This window comes from Dermochelys coriacea, chromosome 3 (assembly GCF_009764565.3).
Source record: "Dermochelys coriacea isolate rDerCor1 chromosome 3, rDerCor1.pri.v4, whole genome shotgun sequence".
Classification (NCBI taxonomy): domain Eukaryota; kingdom Metazoa; phylum Chordata; order Testudines; family Dermochelyidae; genus Dermochelys; species Dermochelys coriacea.
The window spans coordinates 160,851,722-160,874,950 of record NC_050070.1 but is presented as its reverse complement, the minus strand read 5'-3'; the positions used below and the strand labels follow the sequence as shown (position 1 = coordinate 160,874,950).

General features: G+C 41.4%; 1 protein-coding gene across 1 annotated transcript in view; it reads left to right on the top strand.

The window, feature by feature from the left end:
- DNAH14 (dynein axonemal heavy chain 14) overlaps positions 1-23,229 on the top strand; it is a 551,687-nt gene that overhangs the window by 148,863 nt on the left and 379,595 nt on the right. Inside the window, exons 13-14 of the mRNA XM_043511487.1 lie at positions 13,726-13,982; positions 15,864-16,029. Of these exons, the coding sequence (XP_043367422.1) occupies positions 13,726-13,982; positions 15,864-16,029 (423 nt within the window). The remainder of the gene's footprint in view (positions 1-13,725; positions 13,983-15,863; positions 16,030-23,229) is intronic.

The window sequence follows — 23,229 nt, the reverse complement described above, 5'->3', positions numbered from 1 at the left end:
GGCATCGTGCCTAGTGGTCAGAGTAGGAGTAGGGCCTGGTGGTTGGAGCAAGAGTTGGAGCGGGGAGCCAAGCTAGGGGTCAGAGTCAGGAACCAGGAGTCAGGTATCAGAGCTGTAGGCAGGAATCAGGAGTCAAGCCAAGGATCAGAGCCAGAGTAAAGTGTCAAGCCATGGATCAGAGCTGGACTCCAAAGCAGGGAATGAGATTAGGATAGCAATGGGCCAGGTACTGCTTGGTTGCACAGACAGCTTCCTGGAACTCCTTCCATGCTTAAATAGTGTACCTGGACCAATCTGGGGGTGAGCGTGCTATTAACTGGGTCTTCAGTGGGTGGCACATTCTATGGCATTTAGTTCTGCCCCACCCTGGGTTTTCTAGAGCATGTATTGTGGCTCTGCTGTGGCTACCTAGTTGTGGCATGTAAGCATCGGTCACCTGGACCCCACCCCTCTAGTCCTCCAGATCCTTACACAGTGATAAAGGGTTTTTTTCCATCACTATATTGAATCCCTCCCAACCCCAAAGAGGCAGTAGCTAAGAATTCTTCTATCAACCTAATGATGTCGACATCAACACTTAGGCTGGCTTAATTGTCTCTTTCTGGGGTATGAATTTTACATGTAGACTAGGCTTAAGAGTGCCATCAGTCATCTTTGTGTCTTCCAAACCTTTAGCTTCTTCTTAGAACTAAAGACAGTGAGGCCAGGTCTATGCTAAAAAGTTTAGGTTGACCCAGCTACATTGCTCAGGAATATGAAAAATCCTCTACCCTACAAAAGTAGTTAAGCCAACCTAATGTCCAATGTAGACGATGTTAGGTTGCAGGGAGAATTCTTCTGTTGTTCTATCTGCTGCCTCGCGGGGAGGTGGATTAACAACAGCAGTGGGAGAACCCTTCCTGTTGCTATGATTGTCTACGCTGAAGTGCTACAAAAGCACAGTTAGTGTTTCTAGTGAAGACATAGCCTGAGAGTCAGTAAGCCCATCACAACAGATGGGACATCTTCTCTGGGGAGGATTAACTAAGCGAAAGTTAAAGTACACAATTCCTAGGAAAGGAGAGTGTGAGGATCCACAGGTCTTGAACTCGGATCCATAGGGCCTCAGGCATAAGAATCGCCACAATGGGTCAGACCAATGGTCCATCTAACTCAGTAACCGTCTTCTGACAATGACCAGTGTCAGGTGCTTTAGAGTGAATGAACAGAACAGGCAGTCAAGTGATCCATCCCCTGTCATCCACTCTAAGCTTCTGGCGAGGAGAGATTAGGGACACTCAGAGCAGTGTTGCATCCCTGCCCATCCTGACTAATAGCCATTGATGGACCTGTCCTCCATGAACTTATCTAGTTCTTTTTTGGAAACCTGTTATAGTTTTGGCCTTCACAACATCCTCTGATAAAGAGTTCCACAGGTTGACTGTGCATTGTGTGGAGAAGTATTTCCTTTCGTTTGCTGCCTATTAATTTCATTGGGTGACCCCTAGTTCTTGTGTTACGCGAAGGAATAAATAACTTATCCTTATTCACTTTCTTCATACCAGTCAAGATCTTTCTAGACTTCTATCATATCCCTCCATAGTCGTCTCTTTTCCAAGATGTAAAGTCTGTCTTTTTAATCTCTCCTTGTATGGAAGCTGTTCTATACCACTAATAATGTTACTTGCCCTTCTCTATATCATTTCCAGTTCCAATATACCTTTGAGATGGAGTGTCCAGATCTGCACACAGTATTGAATATATGGGCGTAGCATGATTTATATAGAGACATTATGATATTTTTCTGTCTTATCTAACCCTTTCCTAATGGTTCCTGACATTCTGTTAGCTTTGACTACTGCAGCACATTGAGCAGATGTTTTCAGAGAACTGTCCACAGTGACTCCAAGATCTCTTTCTTGAGTTGTAACACCTAATTCAGAGCCCATTGTTTTATATGTATAGTTGGGATTATGTTTTCCAGTGTGCATTACCTCGCATTTATCAACATTGAATTTCATCTGCCATTTTGTTGCCCAGTCACTCAGTTTTGAGAGATCCCTTTAACTCTTTGCAGTCTACTTTGGACTTAACTATCTTGAGTAGTTTTGTATCATCTACAAATTTTGCCACCTCACCTTTTATCCCTTTTTCCAGATCATTTTTGAACATGTTGAACTGTACTGGTCACAGTATGGATAGTTGGGGAATACCGCTATTTACGTCTGTCCATTCTGAAAACTGACCATTTATTCCTACCTTTTGTATTCTGTCTTTAACCAGTTACTAATCCATGAGAGGACCTTCCCTCTTATCCCTTTACTACTTATTTTGCTTAAGAGCATTTGGCGAGGGACCTTGCCAAAGTGTTTCTGAAAGTCTAAGTACACTATATCTACTGGATCACCCTTGTCCATGTATTTGTTGTCCCTCTCAAAGAATTCTAATAGATTGGTGAAGTGTGATTTTTCCTTTACAAAAACCATGTTGACTCTTCCCTGTGTTCATTTATGTGTCTGATAATTTTGTTCTTTTCTGTTGTTTCAACCAATTTCCCTGGTACTGAAGTTAGGCTTACTGCTAGGATCGCCCCTGGAGCCTTTTTGAAAAATTGGTGTCACATTAGCTATCCTCCAGTCATCTGTTAGAGAAGCTGATTTAAATGATAGGTTACAGACCACAGTTAGTATTTTTGCAATTTCCTATTGAGGTCCTTCAGAAGTCTTGGATGAATACCATCCTGGTCCTGGTGACTTACTACTCTTAATTTATCAATTTGTTCCAAAACTACTTCCACTGACGCCTCAGTGTGGGGCAGTTTCTCAGATTTGTCACCTAAAAAGAATGGCTCAAGTGTGGGAAGCTTTGCTATTTTTTTTCCTCTTCAAATTCTTTTTGGCCTGCTAAATTATACTTTTACATTTCACTTACCAGAGTTTATGCTCCTTTCTATTTTCCGCACTAGGATTTAACTTCCAATTTTTAAATGATGCCTTTTTGCTTCTGACTGCTTCTTTTACTTTGTTGTTTAACCCCAGGTCCCAATTTGAGGGACACGTCTATTGCTTCACAAGTTGCCTGTGAAGTTGCATCTAAGGAACAACCTTTCAGAAGTCACTCATCTAAGTAAGGGAACACCAGATCTCTTTTTTCTGCAGAGGTGTGCCACTATTACTGACAATACCTTTGAAAAGACCTTGGAGGTAAATGGTAGGTTGAAAGGGAGCACCCTGTACTGAAAATGGTCCTGAACAATAATAAAATGTAGGAATCTTTGTGAGAGATGGGTGGATCACTATATTGAAATATGCACCCTGAAGGTCAAGGGCTGAGAACTAGTCCCCTTGGTCCAGTGATGAAATTATTGCTGCAAGTGTCACCATACTGAATTTTTGTGCCTTCATGAAGATGTTGAGTTGCCTTAGATCTAGGATGGGTCTCCAACCTTTGTTCTTTATTGGAACCAGGAAATAGGAATAAAATCCCTTTCCTCTGTGCTGCATGAGAACCGGTTCTATAGCACCCAAGAGTCCACCATTGATAGATCCGTCAATGGCTATTAGCCAGGATGGACAGGGATACAAAATCATGCTCTGAAATGTCCCTAGCCTTTGTTTGCAGAAGGTGGGAGTGGATAACAGGGGATGGATCACTGAATGATTACCTGTTCTATTCATTCTCTCTGCAGCACCTGGCATTGGCCACCATTGGAAGACAGGATACTGGGCTGGATGGACCATTGGTCTGACTCAGTATAACTGTTCTTTTAAGAATAGGAGAGAGTCAATTTCCTGCTGTAGCAGATTTTCATGAGAGTGGTCCCTATAGAGAAATGGGGAAGGGGGATTGGCAGGTGGCAGAGAAATAATGTGGATGGAGTACCCTGTGCAGAAATCTTCAAAACCCACTTGTCTATAGTGACTGACTCCCAAGCCCACCAGAGTGGTAAAGGCAGTTACCAAAGAAAGGAAGGTGGGTGAATAGATGCAGTTGATAAGAATGGGGATGGTAACTCAGAACCTCAACCACCCCCATCAAATTTGTGAATGAAGGTGGAAGACTGAGGTTGAAGGTTTAGAAGTGATTGGTTTTCTTCTCTGGTACCTCTGTCTCTTGTGTTGAGGTTTGTATGATCTCTGGAAGCTTGAGAGTAGGACAGGACAGGATATCTGTGCTATCTGGGGCTTACTAAACTTTCTCTTGAGGGCAGGTACATAGATCCCAAGAGAATATTAAGTAGCTCTGGAGTCCTTTAATGCAGAGATTTGTCCATGTTGTCAGCAAACAGTTTGATATCCTCAAAAGGGAGGTCTTTGACTGTATTTTGCATCTCCATTGAAAATCCTGAGAACTGGAGCCAGGAGGCCCTCCTCATAACTGCCACTGTAGAAATCAAATGGGTGGCAGTATTAGCAGCATTATGGGAGGTCTGCAGAGATGTTATGGCAAGCAGCTGGCCTTCTGCAATAAATTGCCTGGAATTGTTCTTTGTTTTGCTATTAGATGCTCAGTAAACAAATTCAGCTTAGTATAATTTGTATGATTATACTTCAGCATTAAAGCCTGATCGTAGGCAATTCTGAACTGTAAAGTAGCTGACAAATACGATTTTCTACCAAACAAGTAACGGTGCTTATGATACGGCCTGGATTTAGCGTGGTGCTTCCTCCCACATCCATAAACCATGTCAATCACCAAGAGTAAGGAGAGGGATGAGAAAATAAAAATTCTCCTTATACAGGACAGACCGATAATATTTTTTAGCCACTCTCTTGCATGTAGGTGGAATTGTGACTGGGATGTGCCAGATAATGAAGCCCCACTAGACCCTGCAAAAGTTAACAGGCAAGGCAAGCAGGCAGATGAAGCTGTATGAAGGATGTCAAGCAGCTTATGATATGATTCTTTAACCTCTTCATGAGGCATTTACAAATAATCCACAATTCTCTTGACAAGGTCTTGAAACTGCTTGAAATTGCCACCAGGGATGGAGGAGGTGGCATAACCACCTCATCCAGGAAAGAAGAAGAGATATTGGCCTGTGGAGAGACATCTTCATCAGCCTTAGCTTCCCATTCCTCAAAGATTTCTTCCCGAGGTTCCAGTTTTCTAGAGAGGGAGGGTGATGAAGGCTATTTATCCGACAGATGGTGTTCAAAGCCCTAGTGAACTGCTGGCGATCAGACACTTGAGGGTCTCAGTATGGCCAAGGAGGTGGTGCATATGGCATGGGTGGAGGGATCCCTGGGTGTTCATACCAGCTAGATGGTGGTTGTGGCCATTTCTCACAAGTGATACCAATCTCCACAGAGACCTTTGGAAAAGAGCCTCTACACAAATGCAGAGGAGAGCCTTGCACATATATTTGGGAGACTGAGGCAAAATCTTCATCAGAATCCTTCTCTTCCAAATCATTCCATAGTAGTGGATCACTGGAAAAAAACATGAGGTGAAACAGTCAGAACTGGGCACAACATCCAGCAACCTGGAAGTCCTTGGTACTGGAAGTATATCAGAGCCTAGAAATGAAGAGTTGGGCATCTCAAACACAGCAAGGTCTCAGCGAAAGCAAAACTCCTGCAGTACCTTGTCCATGGCCTACGCTGAAATGACAGTGGCTGAGGGAGTTGCCGGTATTGTGAATCTTGACCACTCTAAGGGGAGTGCAGAAAGACCTTGAGAGGGCTTCTTCGGTTCCAAGTGAGAAGAGGTAGCGCTCTTCTTGTCGCTTCACTCCATTGATGGTGTTAATGGCCTCTCGGAGCCTGGGTCTTCATAGTCTTTAGGTTTGACAGTGCCCTTGGTACCTGAGGAACCAGCAGACTCATGGGTACCAAGTCTGAGAGCAGTGGATACTGAAGTAGCTGGAGTCATTAGAGACCGTATTTCTTTGAGGTAGATCCCCTATCTGGAAAACTCAAGGGAAAGTCATTGGGAGGAAGCCTGGGTCTTCCTCTTAGATGCCCTCATGGAGTGTAGTTCAGAGACAGACAGTGACAGTGGATTTACTAGGAGACCAGCAAACGGGGGCAGAGAGGGGGGACCCCTGGCCAGGGTCAGTGGTTGAGTGCAGTGAGTTCTCCATCATTATCTCCCCGTTTTTTCTGGCTCTAGATTTTAATACCAGACAAAAGTTGCACTTTTGGGAAATATGAGATTCCCTGAGGCAACAGCTGCATCAGGATTGTCCATCACTCATCAGGATTGCCTCCTGGCATGACAGGCAGTTCTTGAAACCAAGAGAACTGGGCCTGCCCTCCCAGTAAAGTAAAACTCCTGGGAGGAGAGAAACTATATAAAAGGTATTAGAAGAAAACTATATAAAAAATTTAAAGTTTTTTTTAAACTACTACAAGCTAAAACTACTACTTAGAACAACTAAAAGAGTTAAGGGAACACATCTGAAATAAAACTCAACATAAACAACTGCTAAGGCTCCGTCTCAGGCTGAGGTGGTAGAGAAGGAACTGAAGGCAGTTTGCCCACAGAGTGCTATATAACAACAAGAGCACAAGACTGAGTAACACACATGTGCAGAAATCTCCGATCAAAAGGTACAGGTGGCACAAGTGCACCTAGAGTGAAACAATCATAGTGACAACACTCGAAGAAGAACAATACAAATCACCAAGATGTCTTCTTATTTGTATATATGATTGTTAATCATCATTTCTTTAGTATTTCTAAAATGTTTTTCACACTTCTAGTATTTCCCCAAGAAATAAGGATACCCTTTTACTAAAGGAACTTTTAAGAATATGATCCCTGCTATTTGAATGGTTTGGTCTGGAAGGGAAAGTTTGCAATATCAAAAGCAATTGCTTAAAGTTATCGTTTTAAATTTCTCTTAGGCTAATTTGCTTGGATTTATAAAGGAGGGCACATATATAACATTAGGTAGTTAAAATTCAAAATAACCTCCAGTTATTTATAGTAAGAACAGGAGAAATACAATCTTTGAATTGAAATCTCACCACTTCCTGCCCTGCTAATCTGGAGATAAGAAAGTCTTTTACACATGGCTGGTCCATACATCTGACGCTTCTGGATTCTGCAACTTATCTGGAGTTCAACAACTCTTCTTAGACCTGTGCCCCCGGACACGGGGGCAAGTCTTTCCCACATAAGATTTCAGCAAAACTCTTCAATATCTCTTCTGTGTCCTGTGACCCTGGACAATGGGAGAGGCCATCCATGGGGTGTCATGCACAGTGACCTCAGTTTTATATACACTGATTTAAGGACTAGTTGAAGGGGACCTCTCGGATTCCTACTGGACATTTGCCAAATGGTTCTCAGCTTTCAGATCTTAGTTTTTTTGCTGCTTCCATCAGTATCCAGTGAAGGCATCAATGTATAAAAAAAATGTTGATGCTCTTTTTAGTTGGAGGGTCTAATTCATTTCATGGATTGCATTTTAGTATTTACCCTATTAATTTTGGTACCCCTTCCAAGTGATTTCTCTTAATATTCCAAGAAGTTATATCCTGGTTAGATGCTTATACATTTCAACATTCCCTTTTCCTTCTTGTGTTATACCATTTCCTGTCAATTCTCTGGTGAAACTATCATTATCAGAGAAAGCACACAAAATCTCTTATAATTCCTCTAAATCTAGTGAACATAGTCCATACCTTCTTTGATAATATATAGAACTTGTCACTTCACATTTTTCAAGACTTTTCATGGGATATGAGACATTAAATTGGAGGAACAAGATCAATTATTTGCATAGAATGATACATCTCTGATTCACAATGCATACAAATGTATGGTTTGGGGTGAAGGCTAGGTCATGTACATTTCTTGAGAACACTGGCAGTGTGGTCCATTTGACCTTCAGTTTTCTGGGTCTCACAACAAGTTATTTATAGATAGTTAAAGTTTATATTTTCTACACTTCTCTCTGCCTCTTAATTCCTTGTAACCAGACAGTGGTATGGGAATTCTAGCCACATGCAACTCATTAAAGCTTTCTAAGTGCTTAACTGTAGTTTGAAAATTTTGTAATATGCATTGGAGCTTTCGGTCATGACCGGAACTTGGGCAGTGATCCCTAGTGGTTGAAGCAGGAATCAGCATCTAGCCAAAGGTCAGAGTATTGAGCTGGGTCAAAGTCAGAGTGAGGAGTTGAGCCAAGGGTCAGAGTCAGAATCAGAGTCAGACAGTCAAGCCAAGGGATGGAGCTAGAGTCAGAAACAGAGGGCAGGGAATCAAGAACAAGGGACAAGTCAGGAAAGCAGGCTAAAGAGTCAGGTGAGAACGCCGGGGCCAATGTAGCCGCCAACCAGAAATTCACCCAGTTGCACAGACAACTTCCTGTACCTCCTTATGGCTTAACTACAACAGCTGGATCAACTGATGGGGCTGGGCACTCCTCTAATCAGGACACCGTTGACAGTGCCTCTGGTGATGCCAGGATTCTATTAGCTACTAATACCACTACTTACAAGCAAGCCACTGGATGGCGGCCATGATGAGAAGGCTGCCAACTCAAAAATAATGGGGAATTTCATTATCCCCATATTGACTGGGTACATGTCACCTCAGGATAGGATGCAGAGATAAAATTTCTTGACACCATAAATGACTGTTTCTTGGAGCACCTAGTCCTGCAACCCAAAAGAGAGGCAATTCTTGATTTAGTCTTAAGTGGAGCACAGGATCTGGTCCAAGAGGTGAATATAGAGGAACCACTTGGTAATAGTGACCATAATATAATTAAATTTAACACCAAAGAAGCCCACCACAACAGCATTTAATTTTAGAAAGGGAAACTACACAAAAATGAGGAAGCTAGTTAAAAAGAAATTAAAAGGTACAGTCTCAAAAGTGAAATCCCTGCAAGCTGCACAGAAACTTTTTACAGTTACCATAATAGAGGCTCAATTTAAATGTATACCTCAAATTAAAAAACCATAGTAAGAGGACCTTTACCACTCTGGTGGGCTTGGGAGTCAGTCACTATAGACAAGTGGGTTTTGAAGATTTCTGCACAGGGTACTCCATCCACATTATTTCTCTGCCACCTGCCAATCCCCCTTCCCCATTTCTCTATAGGGACCACTCTCATGAAAATCTGCTACAGCAGGAAATTGACTCTCTCCTATTCTTAAAAGAACAGTTATACTGAGTCAGACCAATGGTCCATCCAGCCCAGTATCCTGTCTTCCAATGGTGGCCAATGCCAGGTGCTGCAGAGAGAATGAATAGAACAGGTAATCATTCAGTGATCCATCCCCTGTTATCCACTCCCACCTTCTGCAAACAAAGGCTAGGGACATTTCAGAGCATGATTTTGTATCCCTGTCCATCCTGGCTAATAGCCATTGACGGATCTATCAATGGTGGACTCTTGGGTGCTATAGAACCGGTTCTCATGCAGCACAGAGGAAAGGGATTTTATTCCTATTTCCTGGTTCCAATAAAGAACAAAGGTTGGAGACCCATCCTAGATCTAAGGCAACTCAACATCTTCATGAAGGCACAAAAATTCAGTATGGTGACACTTGCAGCAATAATTTCATCACTGGACCAAGGGGACTAGTTCTCAGCCCTTGACCTTCAGGGTGCATATTTCAATATAGTGATCCACCCATCTCTCACAAAGATTCCTACATTTTATTATTGTTCAGGACCATTTTCAGTACAGGGTGCTCCCTTTCAACCTACCATTTACCTCCAAGGTCTTTTCAAAGGTATTGTCAGTAATAGTGGCACACCTCTGCAGAAAAAAGAGATCTGGTGTTCCCTTACTTAGATGAGTGACTTCTGAAAGGTTGTTCCTTAGATGCAACTTCACAGGCAACTTGTGAAGCAATAGACGTGTCCCTCAAATTGGGCCTGTAGTTGAACTTTCAAAAATTCCCCTTGACTTGTGTGTGAAAGTCAGATTAATTGTAGCTCATATCATTTCAATAGAGGCAAGAGCCTACTTCCCAGTGCACAGATTCGTGGCTGTATCCAACATAGTAAACACAATCCAGATCAGCCATCAAACCCCGGTTAAAGACTGTCTTCAGCTGTTGGGGCATATGACAGTTGGTAGTTTTATTATAGACCATATAAGACTGGAAATGTGTTGCCTTCAAGGGCGGCTCAGGACTGTTTTATTCACCAAACAGACACAGTCTATCTACACTACTTTCCATACCTATCTTAGTGGGTAGAAATATCTTCACGATGTTTGTGCAGGAGTCCCTTTCACCCATACTCCCCCAATGATTGTCATAATGACAGATGTGTCCCTATTGGGGTGGGGAGCTCATCTAAACACCCACTCAGGTCAGGTGGGTGCCTCAAGAAACCACTCTATGCATCAACCTCCTGTTACTTAGGGTGGTCAGATATGACTATCTCCAGTTTCTGCCACTAATCAGGGGCAAACACATAAGGGTCATGATGGATAACATGTCATACATGTTCTATACCAGCCAGCAAGGAGGGACAAGATCTCCCTACCTCTGCGCCAAGGCTGTCTAGCTTTGCAATTGGTGCATACATAATCAAATTGTCATCACAGCAGCTTACCTCCCAGGAGTTCAAAACGGGACCACAAACAAACTCAGTGTGCATGGTCTCTCTGAAGACCATGAGTAAGAGATGGATTCCATCATTCTTCACCACATATTCTGGCAATGGGGCACTCCTCAAATAGACCTGTTCACAATGATGATAAACAAGAAATGTGCCCAGTTCTGCTGCAGAGGCAGGCTGGGTCACCAATTCTTGGGGGATATACCTTTCACTTTCAGTTGATGTCAGGTCTACTGTACATGTTCTCCTGACTCCTCTAATATCGAAATTTCTACATGAAATAAAAATGACAAAGCCAGAGTTATTCTAATAGTTCTGACCTGGCCCAAACGAACATGGTTTCCTTACTTGATACAGCTGGCCATTTTCTCACTGATCACTCTCCAGGCCTCTCCCAGGAATGAGGGAAGGTCCTTCACCCCAGTCTCGGAGTTCTTCGTCTCAAAGTATGGCTGGTCAATGGTTCAAAGGATTAGAAATGACTTGTTCAGAGAGTAAATTTTTTGAACTTTCAGCAGCAGAAAAGTCTATGCACTACACTTACTTACAAAAATGGGCAAGATTTGATTGCAGGTGTGACCTCAAATACATTCTGTTAACAACCTTATCGCTGTCAGATATATATTGGACTACATCCTAGAACTAAAAAACTTGGGGCTGTTGCTGATCTCTGTTAGAGTCCACCTGGTAACTATCATGGCATTCCATTCTCCAATAGAAGGTTATTCCGTATTCGCCCACCCAACGACAGAGAGGTTCCTGAAGGGGCTTGAAATCTTTTTCCACCAATCAAACATCCTACTCTGGTTTGGGACCTCAGTCTGGTTCTTAAATGCCTTTTGAGATCACCGTTTAAACTGATGGCTGCCTGCTCACCCCTCCATTTATCAATGAAAACAGTGTTTCTGGTAGCCATTACATCAGCTCGACGAGCTGGGGAAATAGGAGCCCTTATAGTATATCCCCCTTTCACGATATTTTTCAAAAACAAGGTCACATTACGACCAGATGCCAAGTTTTTACCAGAAATATCTTCCAAGTTCCATATTAACTACTCCATTCACCTCCTGATCTTCCATCCTACACCTCACCTAGGCAAAGAGGCACTGTTACACACACTTGATATCAGGAACCCTAGCCTTCTATCCTGACAGAACTAAACCTTTCAGAAAGGCTCCCAAATTATTTGTCGCGTTTACAGACAGATCAAAAGGATCTGCCATCTCTAAACAAAGACTTTCCAAGTGGGTATCCAACTGCATTAGATGTTGCTGCCAATCTTGAAGCACCCTTGGACAATCAAAGCTCACTCTGCAAGGTCCATTTCCACCTTTACAGCCATTCTCAAAAATGTTCTCATCAATAAAATATGTAGGGCTTCGACTTTGACCTCTATACATATGTTGTGGAGCACTATGCAATAAGTCATGACTCTGCTTTTGATGCAGCATTCAGCTTGGCTGTGCCTTCTTTGATATTGGACTCAACTCTGAAGCTCCCTACTCCTTAAGGGGGAACTGCTCAGTAACCACCTAGAGTGGCACATCTCTAGGGACGCTATTTGAAAAAGACAACATGATTACTCTCACTGTGCAGTAACTGAGGTACAATCAAGATATGTATCCCTATGGTGATCCACTACCCTCTCTCCTTCCCATCTGTTTCAGAGTTCTTTGCTATGGAACTTCCTGATAGAGGGGAAACTGAAGGTGGGTTGCCCGCCAATACTATATAACAGCATGGATTGTGAGGCTGAGTAATGTGCATGCACGAGTCGAATGGACGCTACTATTATAAATCTCCGATCAAAGGCAAAGGGGTGCAAGCGTATCTAGAATGGAGCACCTGTACGGGCACACATCTTGAAGAACCACAGTTACTGCACCGGTTGAGTGATCATTTCTTTCTTGGTATAGCTGCTGATCCTCAACCCTCATCTACAGTGTTTGCTTTCAGGACTATTTATACGTTCATGCCTAGAATATTGGTTTGTGTCTTCAATTGATTTGTGAAATGTTGATTTTTTTACTGAAGTGTTTCTGCATGAATTAATAAATTGTTGATTGGTTAAGAGTAATCAAGTGTCCTGATTTAAAAAAAATGTTCAAGATGAACATTGATTTGAAAAGAACCTAGCATTAAATTAATAAGCTAATGCTTCCTGGACTCAATAAAAAGGGGTTATCCTAATTAGATTCTGTTCTGATGATGGCTATAACACTTATCACATTGACAAATCTAGCTTGTTAGATACCAGCTTTAAAATCTAGTTGGCACGATGGCAAATTCATAAAATTGACCCCCTTTCATGCCTATATGCCCTCCTTAAAGAACCAGTGTTTAATCCAGCTAAGCTGCTGGTAGATAAGTCCTAACATATATTTATTTATTGTTGTTTTAATGTTTTTTCACACCACATGGAAGAATCCTGTATGAAAGCTGCCTTGTCCAAACCAATGCCACTGGACTCTTTGAGGCAGCCAAATGCAGCTTCAGTCCCCTAGAGGTATCATATTTGCTGTGTAGTAATATCTATATCTGTACTGAGACTACTGCCAACAGGACCCCAAGTCTCCTCTCCCATGTATTGGCCAGTCATGGCCTGCCTCCCAGAATTATTTCATTGGCTGATTATGTCCCAACGGACACCAAAAATCACCTCTGCTTTTTCCTGAATTGCACTTCAGTTCTGTGATCCAACAGAATACTTCTGCCAAACCTTGTTTTGGTGACTGAAAACACCTTGGATTAGTGTGCATTACTCTCTCAGCATGTTTGTGCAAATGCATTGACATTGAGGAATTAATTTTAAAAGTGTGTGTGTGTGTATATATATATAATATAGTAAAAGCTTAAATAAAAGTATGGTAGGCATTGGGCTTTGAGGACACTCTGGATAGGGCCTTAGTTTATTTCAGTGTTTATTACTAATGTATATTTTGGTTGTTTTGTAATATTTATCTTTATTTATACTCTACTAACAGGTTAAAAAGATAAAGAATTATTTCTTTCAGAAGTATTAAGTCTTATTTAGCATAGAAAAACTGAATTTCCATGGTGTGTCTATTTCTATGGAACTTAAAATAAAACCATTTCTGAACAATACAGAAAAGTCTGTAATAAAAAGTTGACTGTTACAGAATGTGCTGAATGTGATGTACAAGGGATTTAAAGCATACTTGTCTAAATTTATTTTTACTAACACTGTAGGTGGCAGAAATGAAGGGAGCTCAAAAGCTTTTTCAGTCTATGCCAACTGACAGCAAAGAAAATCCAAAATATGTTGAGATAAGTGAATGGCGTCAGATGATGAAACGCTTTTCAGGGTTTCTTCAGCTAGTTGACAAAATCTTCCAAGAACTGCTCCGTAAACTGGTGCACAATGCTGTCCAGCTGCTGTTGGAGTTATTTAAGGGTTCCAGCAATGTGACCAATCCAGATGAAAAGAAGAATGAAAACCTTATAAGGTTATTTTGGGCACTCTAGGTTGGGAGCACTAGTTTAAAACATTTTAATTTCATTATATTATTTTCTTAAAGTAATCTGATTATTTTTTATTTTGCTCTGCTTTTATATTGTTTGTGGACCATCAATTTCTTCTACATTGTTTTCAAGCCCTCTACACACATGATTTCCTTATTGTAAATACTTAGAGATGTAAGATTTGACTCTTAATATTAATGGAGACATCAGTACAGAAAGTGACAGATCCATGGCTCTTAGACCCAGGGCTGGGGAGGTGCTCAAGGGCAACATTAATCTGCTTTCTTCACTGCTCTAGATGAAAGGATTGTAGGCTGCCAGATTTTGGGTGTGGGCAGTGTGCCTCTCTTGGATCTAGAGCTCCATACTTTACCGGTCCGTGGGTTCTTTCCACATTTAGGGCCCAGATCTATAGATCCATTCTTACAGCCTGATCCAAAGTCCGCTGAAGTTAATAGGAGTCTTTCCATTGACTTCAGTGGGCTTTGTATTGTACCCTTAGTCTGCAATATAAAGTTGGATTTGTGTAACTTGGCTATAGTAGCATGCATTTGTGATGGAAATACATGACCTGTTGTTTTAGACTAATACTTCCTTATTTGGTCAGTGAACTTTCTTTAAGTATAATTGAGGCTGGGGAAGTTACACATGATGAATGAGTAGATCCATGAGTAAGGAAACTATGGGATTTACTTGACATTAGTTAAAATGTAACCTACATTTGATGCGAGTATTCATAGTTTGTAATTTTTCCTCATTGAAGTGCTCTCCTCATTGAAGTATTTCAAATGTTTCTTTTAAGTGAATTTTAGTGCCGTGAAAGAGTGCAGAATTAACATTCTGTCATCTGAATTTTTTTCTTTATCCACAAAACAGATGTAACACAGCTAGCAACTATCCAGTTATCTCTACACCGCCTAATCAATGTGTTCTCCTCCCAAAGTTCCAGAGAGAACCCCTAGAGGTGGCAGAGTAATTTTAATTTCTGTTTCCATGTAGTTCTTCATATTTCTGCTGAGGTTAATAGGCTGCCACATGATATTGGTTTATATAATGTGTGGGATCTGGACTGGGATCACAACTCCTTTCACAAAGACAAATATATATATAGTGTACGTCAATATTCCATTACTACTTGTCTGAACCATGACTTGTCTGAGCTCATGGCCTAAAACTGAAGATCTTCATATTTCTTTACCAATTCCCTGAGTCATCCAGTTCCCCCCACACTATACATTTTTATATTCCTTCTAGATTACATTACAAATACATGTTTGTGTTTTCATTTGGAAAAATGATGAAGTCCATGCCTGATATATAAAGCCATGATGTGAAATCGTGATGTAGTGAAGTGTATAGTCTGTCTGTCTCTCTATCTCAGTGATACTCAGACTGAGACTCACAAGCTCTTTAAAGTGGTTGTTTAATGTGTCTTCTGCAGCTCCTTGTAGCACATAATTAAATTACGGAGTGTTTTAATATCAACCAATCTAAGTTATTACCAATCAGGATATAGATTGTAAAATCATAATACTTGGTCAGTCGTTTTGCTGTGAGAATATATATATATATATATATATATATATATATATATATTAAAAAAAAAATAGTAAATGAAATAATGAATTCACACTACTGTGGCTCTTTTGGGTAATGTTGATTGCTAATTTGGCTCCTGAAATGCTGAGATCTGAGTATCACTGATCTAACTAATAAGTTTACCTGAAAAATAGAGAGATCTACTGAAAAGTTACTAACATTTTTAATTAAGCCGCTTTAGTGTTGAAAGATAGAAGTAATTCTTTTCTGTCTAATTAGTAAGAAACCTATAATTTCATTTTCTTTGGTTCATTTTGTTAATCCAGTATTTATAAGAACACTCTTGTGAGACAATCTGGCCTGTTGGATGCAGAATACAGTTCAGTAGGAGTATCTAAAGAATTTATTCGAGATTTTGAGAGACCATCTTTCCATTCCAGGGAGGACAAAGTTTTAAAACCTGAAATAATTACTGTAGCTGATATTGACAAGGTAAAGCAGCTGCCAAAATATAGGATTTTTCTTTGAGTGCTTGACATATATATTCCACTGTAAATGTGTGTGCTTCCCAGTGCACTGGAGGTGGAGGATTCTAGTGATCAATACCCATCAGGGTGGTGCACACTCCCTGAGTGTCCTGATCCTCCAACTGAGGGCATAAAGGGCAGGGTTACCCCCGTCCACCTCTCAGTTCTTTCTGACCACCTGTTGCTAAAAGTTGGAGATCCCAGTGACACCTTGTGCTCACTGTTTTTCTGTGCTCATCAATAACTTTTCTTATATAAATACTTAGTGTATTCATTAGTGTATAGTATTTCCTTTGTTGTCTTCTAATAGATTTGTTTTGTTCCTAAGGTGGTGCTCCAGTATTGACTTGAGTCATGCATAAGTCCCCTGGCTTTAAAAACTGCTTGTCTTGCAAGGTAGTCATGCCTGTTAATGATAGCCATATTAGTTGCCTCATCTGTTTAGGTGAAGATCATGTTAGGGACATGTGCTTTTTGCAAGTGCTTCTCTAGAGAATACAAAATCCAGAGAAGCCTGTCTGAGAAAATAGCTTATGGAGAGTCGTATACTTCCAGTCTGTGATCCTGGCCAACCTGAAACTGATCAAGTGGAGCACGCCACCTCTAGAAGTGCTCCAGCAGCTACAACTTCATATGTTCCATCACTGAGGTCCTTGTCCTCTGATAGATGGAGAAAAATCCTTTAAGATGATCAGAGAAAAGAGGCACTGTTCCCGTGCCTGGGAACATCATCAAAAACTCCTAGGACTTCAAGCTCTGTATATATCAATGATTGCTCAGGACCCAAAAAGGGCTTCTGGAGCACCTGTGGAGACTCTGATCCATCATACTTGCAGTGAAAAGGTACCTCATAAGTTGACTGGTACTAAACTGGTACCGTCTACATCAGATTACTTGGCACTGGTACCAAAGAAGCCAGTACTGACCACTTGGATGCCAATGAAGCTGCTTCCATCCACCGTTCCTTTGGTAGCAGTAACCCTGACATCATTACCACTGATGTGTTCAGAGATGGCACGAATGACTGCAGCACCAATGCTCTCAGTACCATGAAATCCCCAAGTGTCTATGGCAGCCAGAGACTTGCTCTGCACGTCAGTTCTAGGCTCTCTCATATGTCAAATCAGAGTCTTGGGACTGGCTTCAGTACCATTGAAGCCAGTCTGAAGCCTTCAAAAAGGGCTCCAGGTTACTACTGGCACTGCACTATCCTTATTAAAGGAATATTCTTTTCCTCATCAGATTTACAGAGCAGCAGAGAGGCTTCCCCTGCTAAATCCCATGCATCCAAATTTCCCCCACCATCCACATCCAGGCAGTATTCTATAAAGTGTTCTTATAAGCATACCTACAGGTCCCTGGCAAGAAGATAACTCCTTGATGGTCCTCCTTGTTAACCACCAGCTCCTTACACTTAATCCCTGTGTTGTTATTGAGTGCCGGGGGAATCCTGCAAACAATGAGATCTGTCTCAACCTCAATCCAGACCAACCTTTTAGAAAAGAGATTGTGCTCTCTCAAATGGCTCATCCTGTTGCTAGCTTAGCTCCTTTGGATGAGGGCATGCAGGAAGAACAGCAGATTCCAATGCATCTGTCTATCTTCCTCACCAGAAGAGACCATTATACCTGAATCTTCTTCTTGGGTCCTGGATGACTACAGATCCTTCCAGGATCCCATGTAGAGGGTTGTCTTGTCTCGTGCTATCCCTGGGGTAGTGGTCCAAGAAAGCCTTCACAGATTGTTGAATATATTATACTGAGCTGTACCCAGGCAGGTATCTTTACATATCAACACCATCAAATCTTTGGACCCTGCTAAATTCCTGTGGCAAACACAGCTTCTCTGGTGTTGTCACAGTTAGGGTCCAGATACCCCAGGGAGAGAGCAGAGGGTCTGAACCCCGAAGAATAAGCAATTAACTCAACGTACTGTACTATAAACAGTGTCTTAGAAGGTGGTATATGAAAATTGGTGACACACTAGTCATGAATATCGTTGCATGAAGTACATATGAATGATGTGTAATGGGTTGTGTGTGTGTGTGCTGGAAATATATTCCTAAAATATGTTTTGGGGGTGGATTTGATGAACACATTTTTCCTGGGCAAAGGAATGTTGTTTAGCCCGTTTACCTGTGCGTCCAGTGTAAATTGAGCAAGGTGATGCCAGATTCAGTGGAAGTACATTTGAATTTAAGGTAGACAAAGTAATCAACAGAAAGAGCTAATTCCCAAGAGGATGAGTCCCAACAGACTGTGTCTGTTCATTGGCAGGGGAGAATAACTTTATCTGGGCATACACTTCAAAAGAATACATTTCAAAGGTTTACTGGACTGTAAGAAGAAGGTGAGAGAGAAGTGCTTAGTGTCCATCACTTTAAAGGACAGAAGAGGCCAGCACTCTTGGCATCTGTGAAAAGTTGATCCTTCAACCATGGGGGATGAAGAGAATGAGAACTGACTGTAGATGAGAAATTGCCTGAGACCAGAATTGTAAACTTTCTTTAGACAAACAAAAGTGTGCTACTTTTGTTTTATTTGTAACCATGCCATTCTCTTTTTCTCTTGCTTATTATCACTTAAAATTGTTCTTTATTAATAAACTTTATGCTTATTTTTACTACAGACCCCATCTCAGTGCTGTGTATTAAGTTAGGGTGTGTTCTCAGTGAGTCAGGAGGCTGGTGTGTGTTTATTGCCTCTTTGGAGACTTCAGACTTAATTTCTGTAAGTGTCCAGTGAGAAGGGCAGGATACCACAGAGAAACATCTCTGGGGAGGTTGGGAATTGGAGCGCACTGAATGTTACTTATGAGGCAAGGTCTAGACTGGCAGAATCTTAAATAGTTTCCTGGTAAGGCAGACAGATTGATGTGGCAGGGAGCTGTCACACAATTTAAGCTCCAGCAAAGCTCTTTCTTGCTAATGCAGTGAGGTAACACAGTGGCTTAAGTTTCTAGGTTCCCTGAGGAGACCATCTCTAATCTCAAAAAGAGCTGACTTCTACTGTTAGCTGCCATTGCAGGGGTTTGAGAAGCTCTTTACTGGCCCTCTGCTGGGTTCTTTGGTGCTGAAGGTGAATGGAGAAGATCAGATGGGCATTTCAATTCTACTCCAAAGGACAAGGAGCCAGAGAGGCTTGATTTGTTTGGAAGGAAAGAAGGCTTATTTTAGTTGTAGCCTCCAAATAGCAATTACAAACTACCAGGCACTATTATTGAAATATGATTTTAATAACTGAGTCACTGAACAGATTTACTGACAAATTGCCTCAAAAAGTGAAGGACCAGTTTAAATCTGTTGTGGCTGAGGGCCAGCAAATAGCCATGACATCGTTGCAAACGACTCTGGACACAACAGATACAGCCTTCAGTTTCATAGTGACTGTTATCACCATTGGGAGATCTTCCTGGCTTCCCACATCAGGCATATGTAGGGAAGTTCCAAACTTGACCTTTATGGTGCAACCTCTTCAGTGGAAAGACTGACAAGGCTTTATACGCTCTTAAAGACTCTAGAGTGACACTAATGTCTTTAGAAATGTACACCCCAGGCCCCAAGAAGAGGCACTGTGGGCCTCAACAGTGCCAGTGCTCCTTTCAACATTGGCAGGCTGATTTCTCCAGAGAGTGACACAAGTTTCTATGAAGAAAATAATCTACATCTGCATCAATGAACTCTACCCATCAACCTCCATCAGCCTCAAGGAAGCCAATTTGACTACTTCACTGGGAGCAGAGACCAGTCATTTTGGATCTTCCCCACCAGTCCCCGTCCTCTGGGAACCAGTTGTACCATTTCTGCAGTATCTGCAACTTCATAAACACAAATCATTCTAGGCGCTGTGGAATTGGGATACACCATCCAATTCCACGTTTTGCTGTACACTACCAACCTCTTTCCCCATCCCTATTCAGTGACTTACCACAAGATTGGACTGTTCAAGATGTACAGTCTCTTCTAGGTCTTAGAAAAAAGAAAAGGAGTACTTGTGACACCTTAGAGACTAACAAATTTATTAGAGCATAAGCTTTCGTGAGCTACAGCTCACTTCATCGGATGCATCCGATGAAGTGAGCTGTAGCTCACGAAAGCTTATGCTCTAATAAATTTGTTAGTCTCTAAGGTGCCACAAGTACTCCTTTTCTTTTTGTGAATACAGACTAACACGGCTGCTACTCTGAAACCTAGGTCTTAGAGCAATAGAGGGAGGTCCCTTTACAGCACAGGGGAAGAGGGTTTTGCTTCTGATATTTTCTTGTACCAAAATAAGAGGGCGTTTTCAAGCCTGTCCTGGACCGAAGGAAATAGAACAACTTTTCAGAAAGCTAAAATTAAGGATGATTGCCCCTTGCCTTCATTATCCTGTCCTTCGATTCAAACAATAGTTAAGCTGCTACTGACCTCAAGGTTTCCTATTTTCATGTGGTTATCCTCCCAAGCCACAGAAAATACATAAGGTTTTTAATGGGGTCATCACTACCAATATACAGTGCTTCCATTTAGCTTTCATCAGCTCATTTCAGACAACTTGGGATCCTCGTATTCCCATAACTGGACAGTTTAATTCATGGACAAGCCAGCCAACAAATAGATAGCATCTGTCAAATCCAGTTGCTGTTTGCAAAACTGGGTCTGAAATAAATAAGGAAAAGTTGATACTATCTTGTGTACAAAGAATTGAGTTTATTGGGGCCATTCTAAACTTTCCTGCAACCATCTACCTGCCTCAGGAAAGGTTTCAGTCCATCCTAAACCTATGCACCAATCTGTAGGCTCACCCAAGTACAACAGTGAGGACTTGTCTGAAATTGCCAGGATGTCTGAAATGAAATTAAATAAAATCTGCCTCAGAGCATCTCATCTTCCCAGAGTGCAGAATGTTCTAGTGAATTGTCTAAGTAGGAAGTTGATCAGCAACCATGTATGGACCCTGAAACTCAAAATAGTTCAGAATATAGTTAACAAATGGGGTATCCATGCTTTATACCTGTTCACTACCCACAGAAAACAAAGTGTAACCGCTTCTGTTCCTGACCATTCGTAGTCTAGGATCAATAAGACGCATTCTGGCTTCCTTGCATCTCAGAACTTCTATATGCATATCCTTCAATTGCACTGAGTCCTAGATTTATCATAAAATTGAAATAAGATCAGACCAACATTATTTTAATAACTCTAACATGGCTGTGGCAATATTGGTTTTTGGATATTCAGACTGTCATGACAGCCTCCCATAACCATGAAATTGTTCCCAGATGTAATCTCTAAGAATCTGAAAAAATTTCTGCACCAAGATTCTTCAGGCCTCTCCCTCACTGCATGGTTGTTGACTGGCTACAGATACTGGAGGGGATCTGCTCATATAATATACAGAACATCCTTATTAACAGCAGGAAAAGCTCACCTAGAGCAATTTGCCTAGATAAGTGGGAAAGATTTTTATTTGGGCCCACTGTCGTCTATGGTCACCATCCAAAGCACACATTCAAGGTACTTTGGAATATAGATTCATAGATTCATAGATACTAAGGTCAGAAGGGACCACTCTGATCATCTAGTCCGACCTCCTGCACAGCGCAGGCCACAGAATGTCACCCACCACTCCTATGAAAAACCTCACCCATGTCTGAGCTATTGAAGTCCTCAAATCCATGGTTCAAAACTTCAAGGAGCAGAGAAGCCTCCCTCCAGTCAACCATGCCCCATGCTACAGAGGAAGGCGAAAAACCTCCAGGGCCTCTCCAATCTGCCCTGGAGGAAAATTCCTTCCCGACCCCAAATATGGCAATCAGCTAAACCCTGAGCATATGGGCAAGATTGACCAGCCAGATACCCAGGAAAGAATTTTCTATAGTAACTCAGATCCCATCCATCTAATATCCCATCTCAGGGGATTTGGCCTATTTACCCTGAATATTTAAAGATCAGTTACTTACCAAAATCCCATTATCCCATCATACCATCTCCTCCATAAACTTATCGAGTAGAATCTTAAAACCAGATAGATCTTTTGCCCCCACTGCTTCCCTTGGAAGGTTATTCCAAAACTTCACTCCTCTGATGGTTAAAAACCTTCGTCTGATTTCAAGTCTAAACTTCCTGGTGGCCAGTTTATACCCATTTGTTCTTGTGTCCACATTGGTGCTGAGCTTAAATAATTCCTCTCCCTCTCCTATATTTATCCCTCTGATATATTTATAGAGAGCAATCATATCTCCCCTCAACCTTCTTTTAGTTAGGCTAAACAAGCCAAGCTCCTTAAGTCTCCTTTCATAAGACAAGTTTTCCATTCCTCGGATCATCCTAGTAGCCCTTCTCTGTACCTGCTCCAGTTTGAATTCATCCTTGTTAAACATGGGAGACCAGAACTGCACACAGTATTCTAGGTGAGGTCTCACCAGTGCCTTGTATAACGGTACTAAAACCTCCTTATCCCTACTGGAAATGCCTCTCCTGATGCATCCCAAAACCGCATTAGCTTTTTTCACAGCCATATCACATTGGCAGCTCATAGTCATCCTATGATCAACCAATACTCCAAGGTCCTTCTCCTCTTCCGTTACTTCTAATTGATGCGTCCCCAGCTTATAACTAAAATTCTTGTTATTAATCCCTAAATGCATAACCTTACACTTCTCACTATTAAATTTCATCCTATTACTATTACTCCAGTTTACAAGGTCATCCAGATCCTCCTGTATAATATCCCGATCCTTCTCCGAATTGGCAATACCTCCCAGCTTTGTATCATCTGCAAACTTTATTAGCACACTCCCACTTTTGTGCCAAGGTCAGTAACAAAAAGATTAAATAAGATTGGTCCCAAAACCGATCCCTGAGGAACTCCACTGGTAACCTCCCTCCAACCTGACAGTTCGCCTTTCAGTAGGACCCGTTGCAGTCTCCCCTTTAACCAATTCCTTATCCACCTTCTGATGTTCATATTGATCCCCATCTTCTCCAATTTAACTAATAATTCCCCATGTGGCACGGTATCAAATGCCTTACTGAAATCTAGGTAAATTAGATCCACTGCATTTCCTTTATCTAAAAAATCTGTTACTTTTTCAAAAAAGGAGATTAGGTTGGTTTGGCACGATCTACCTTTTGTAAAACCATGTTGTATTTTGTCCCATTTACCATTGACTTCAATGTCCTTAA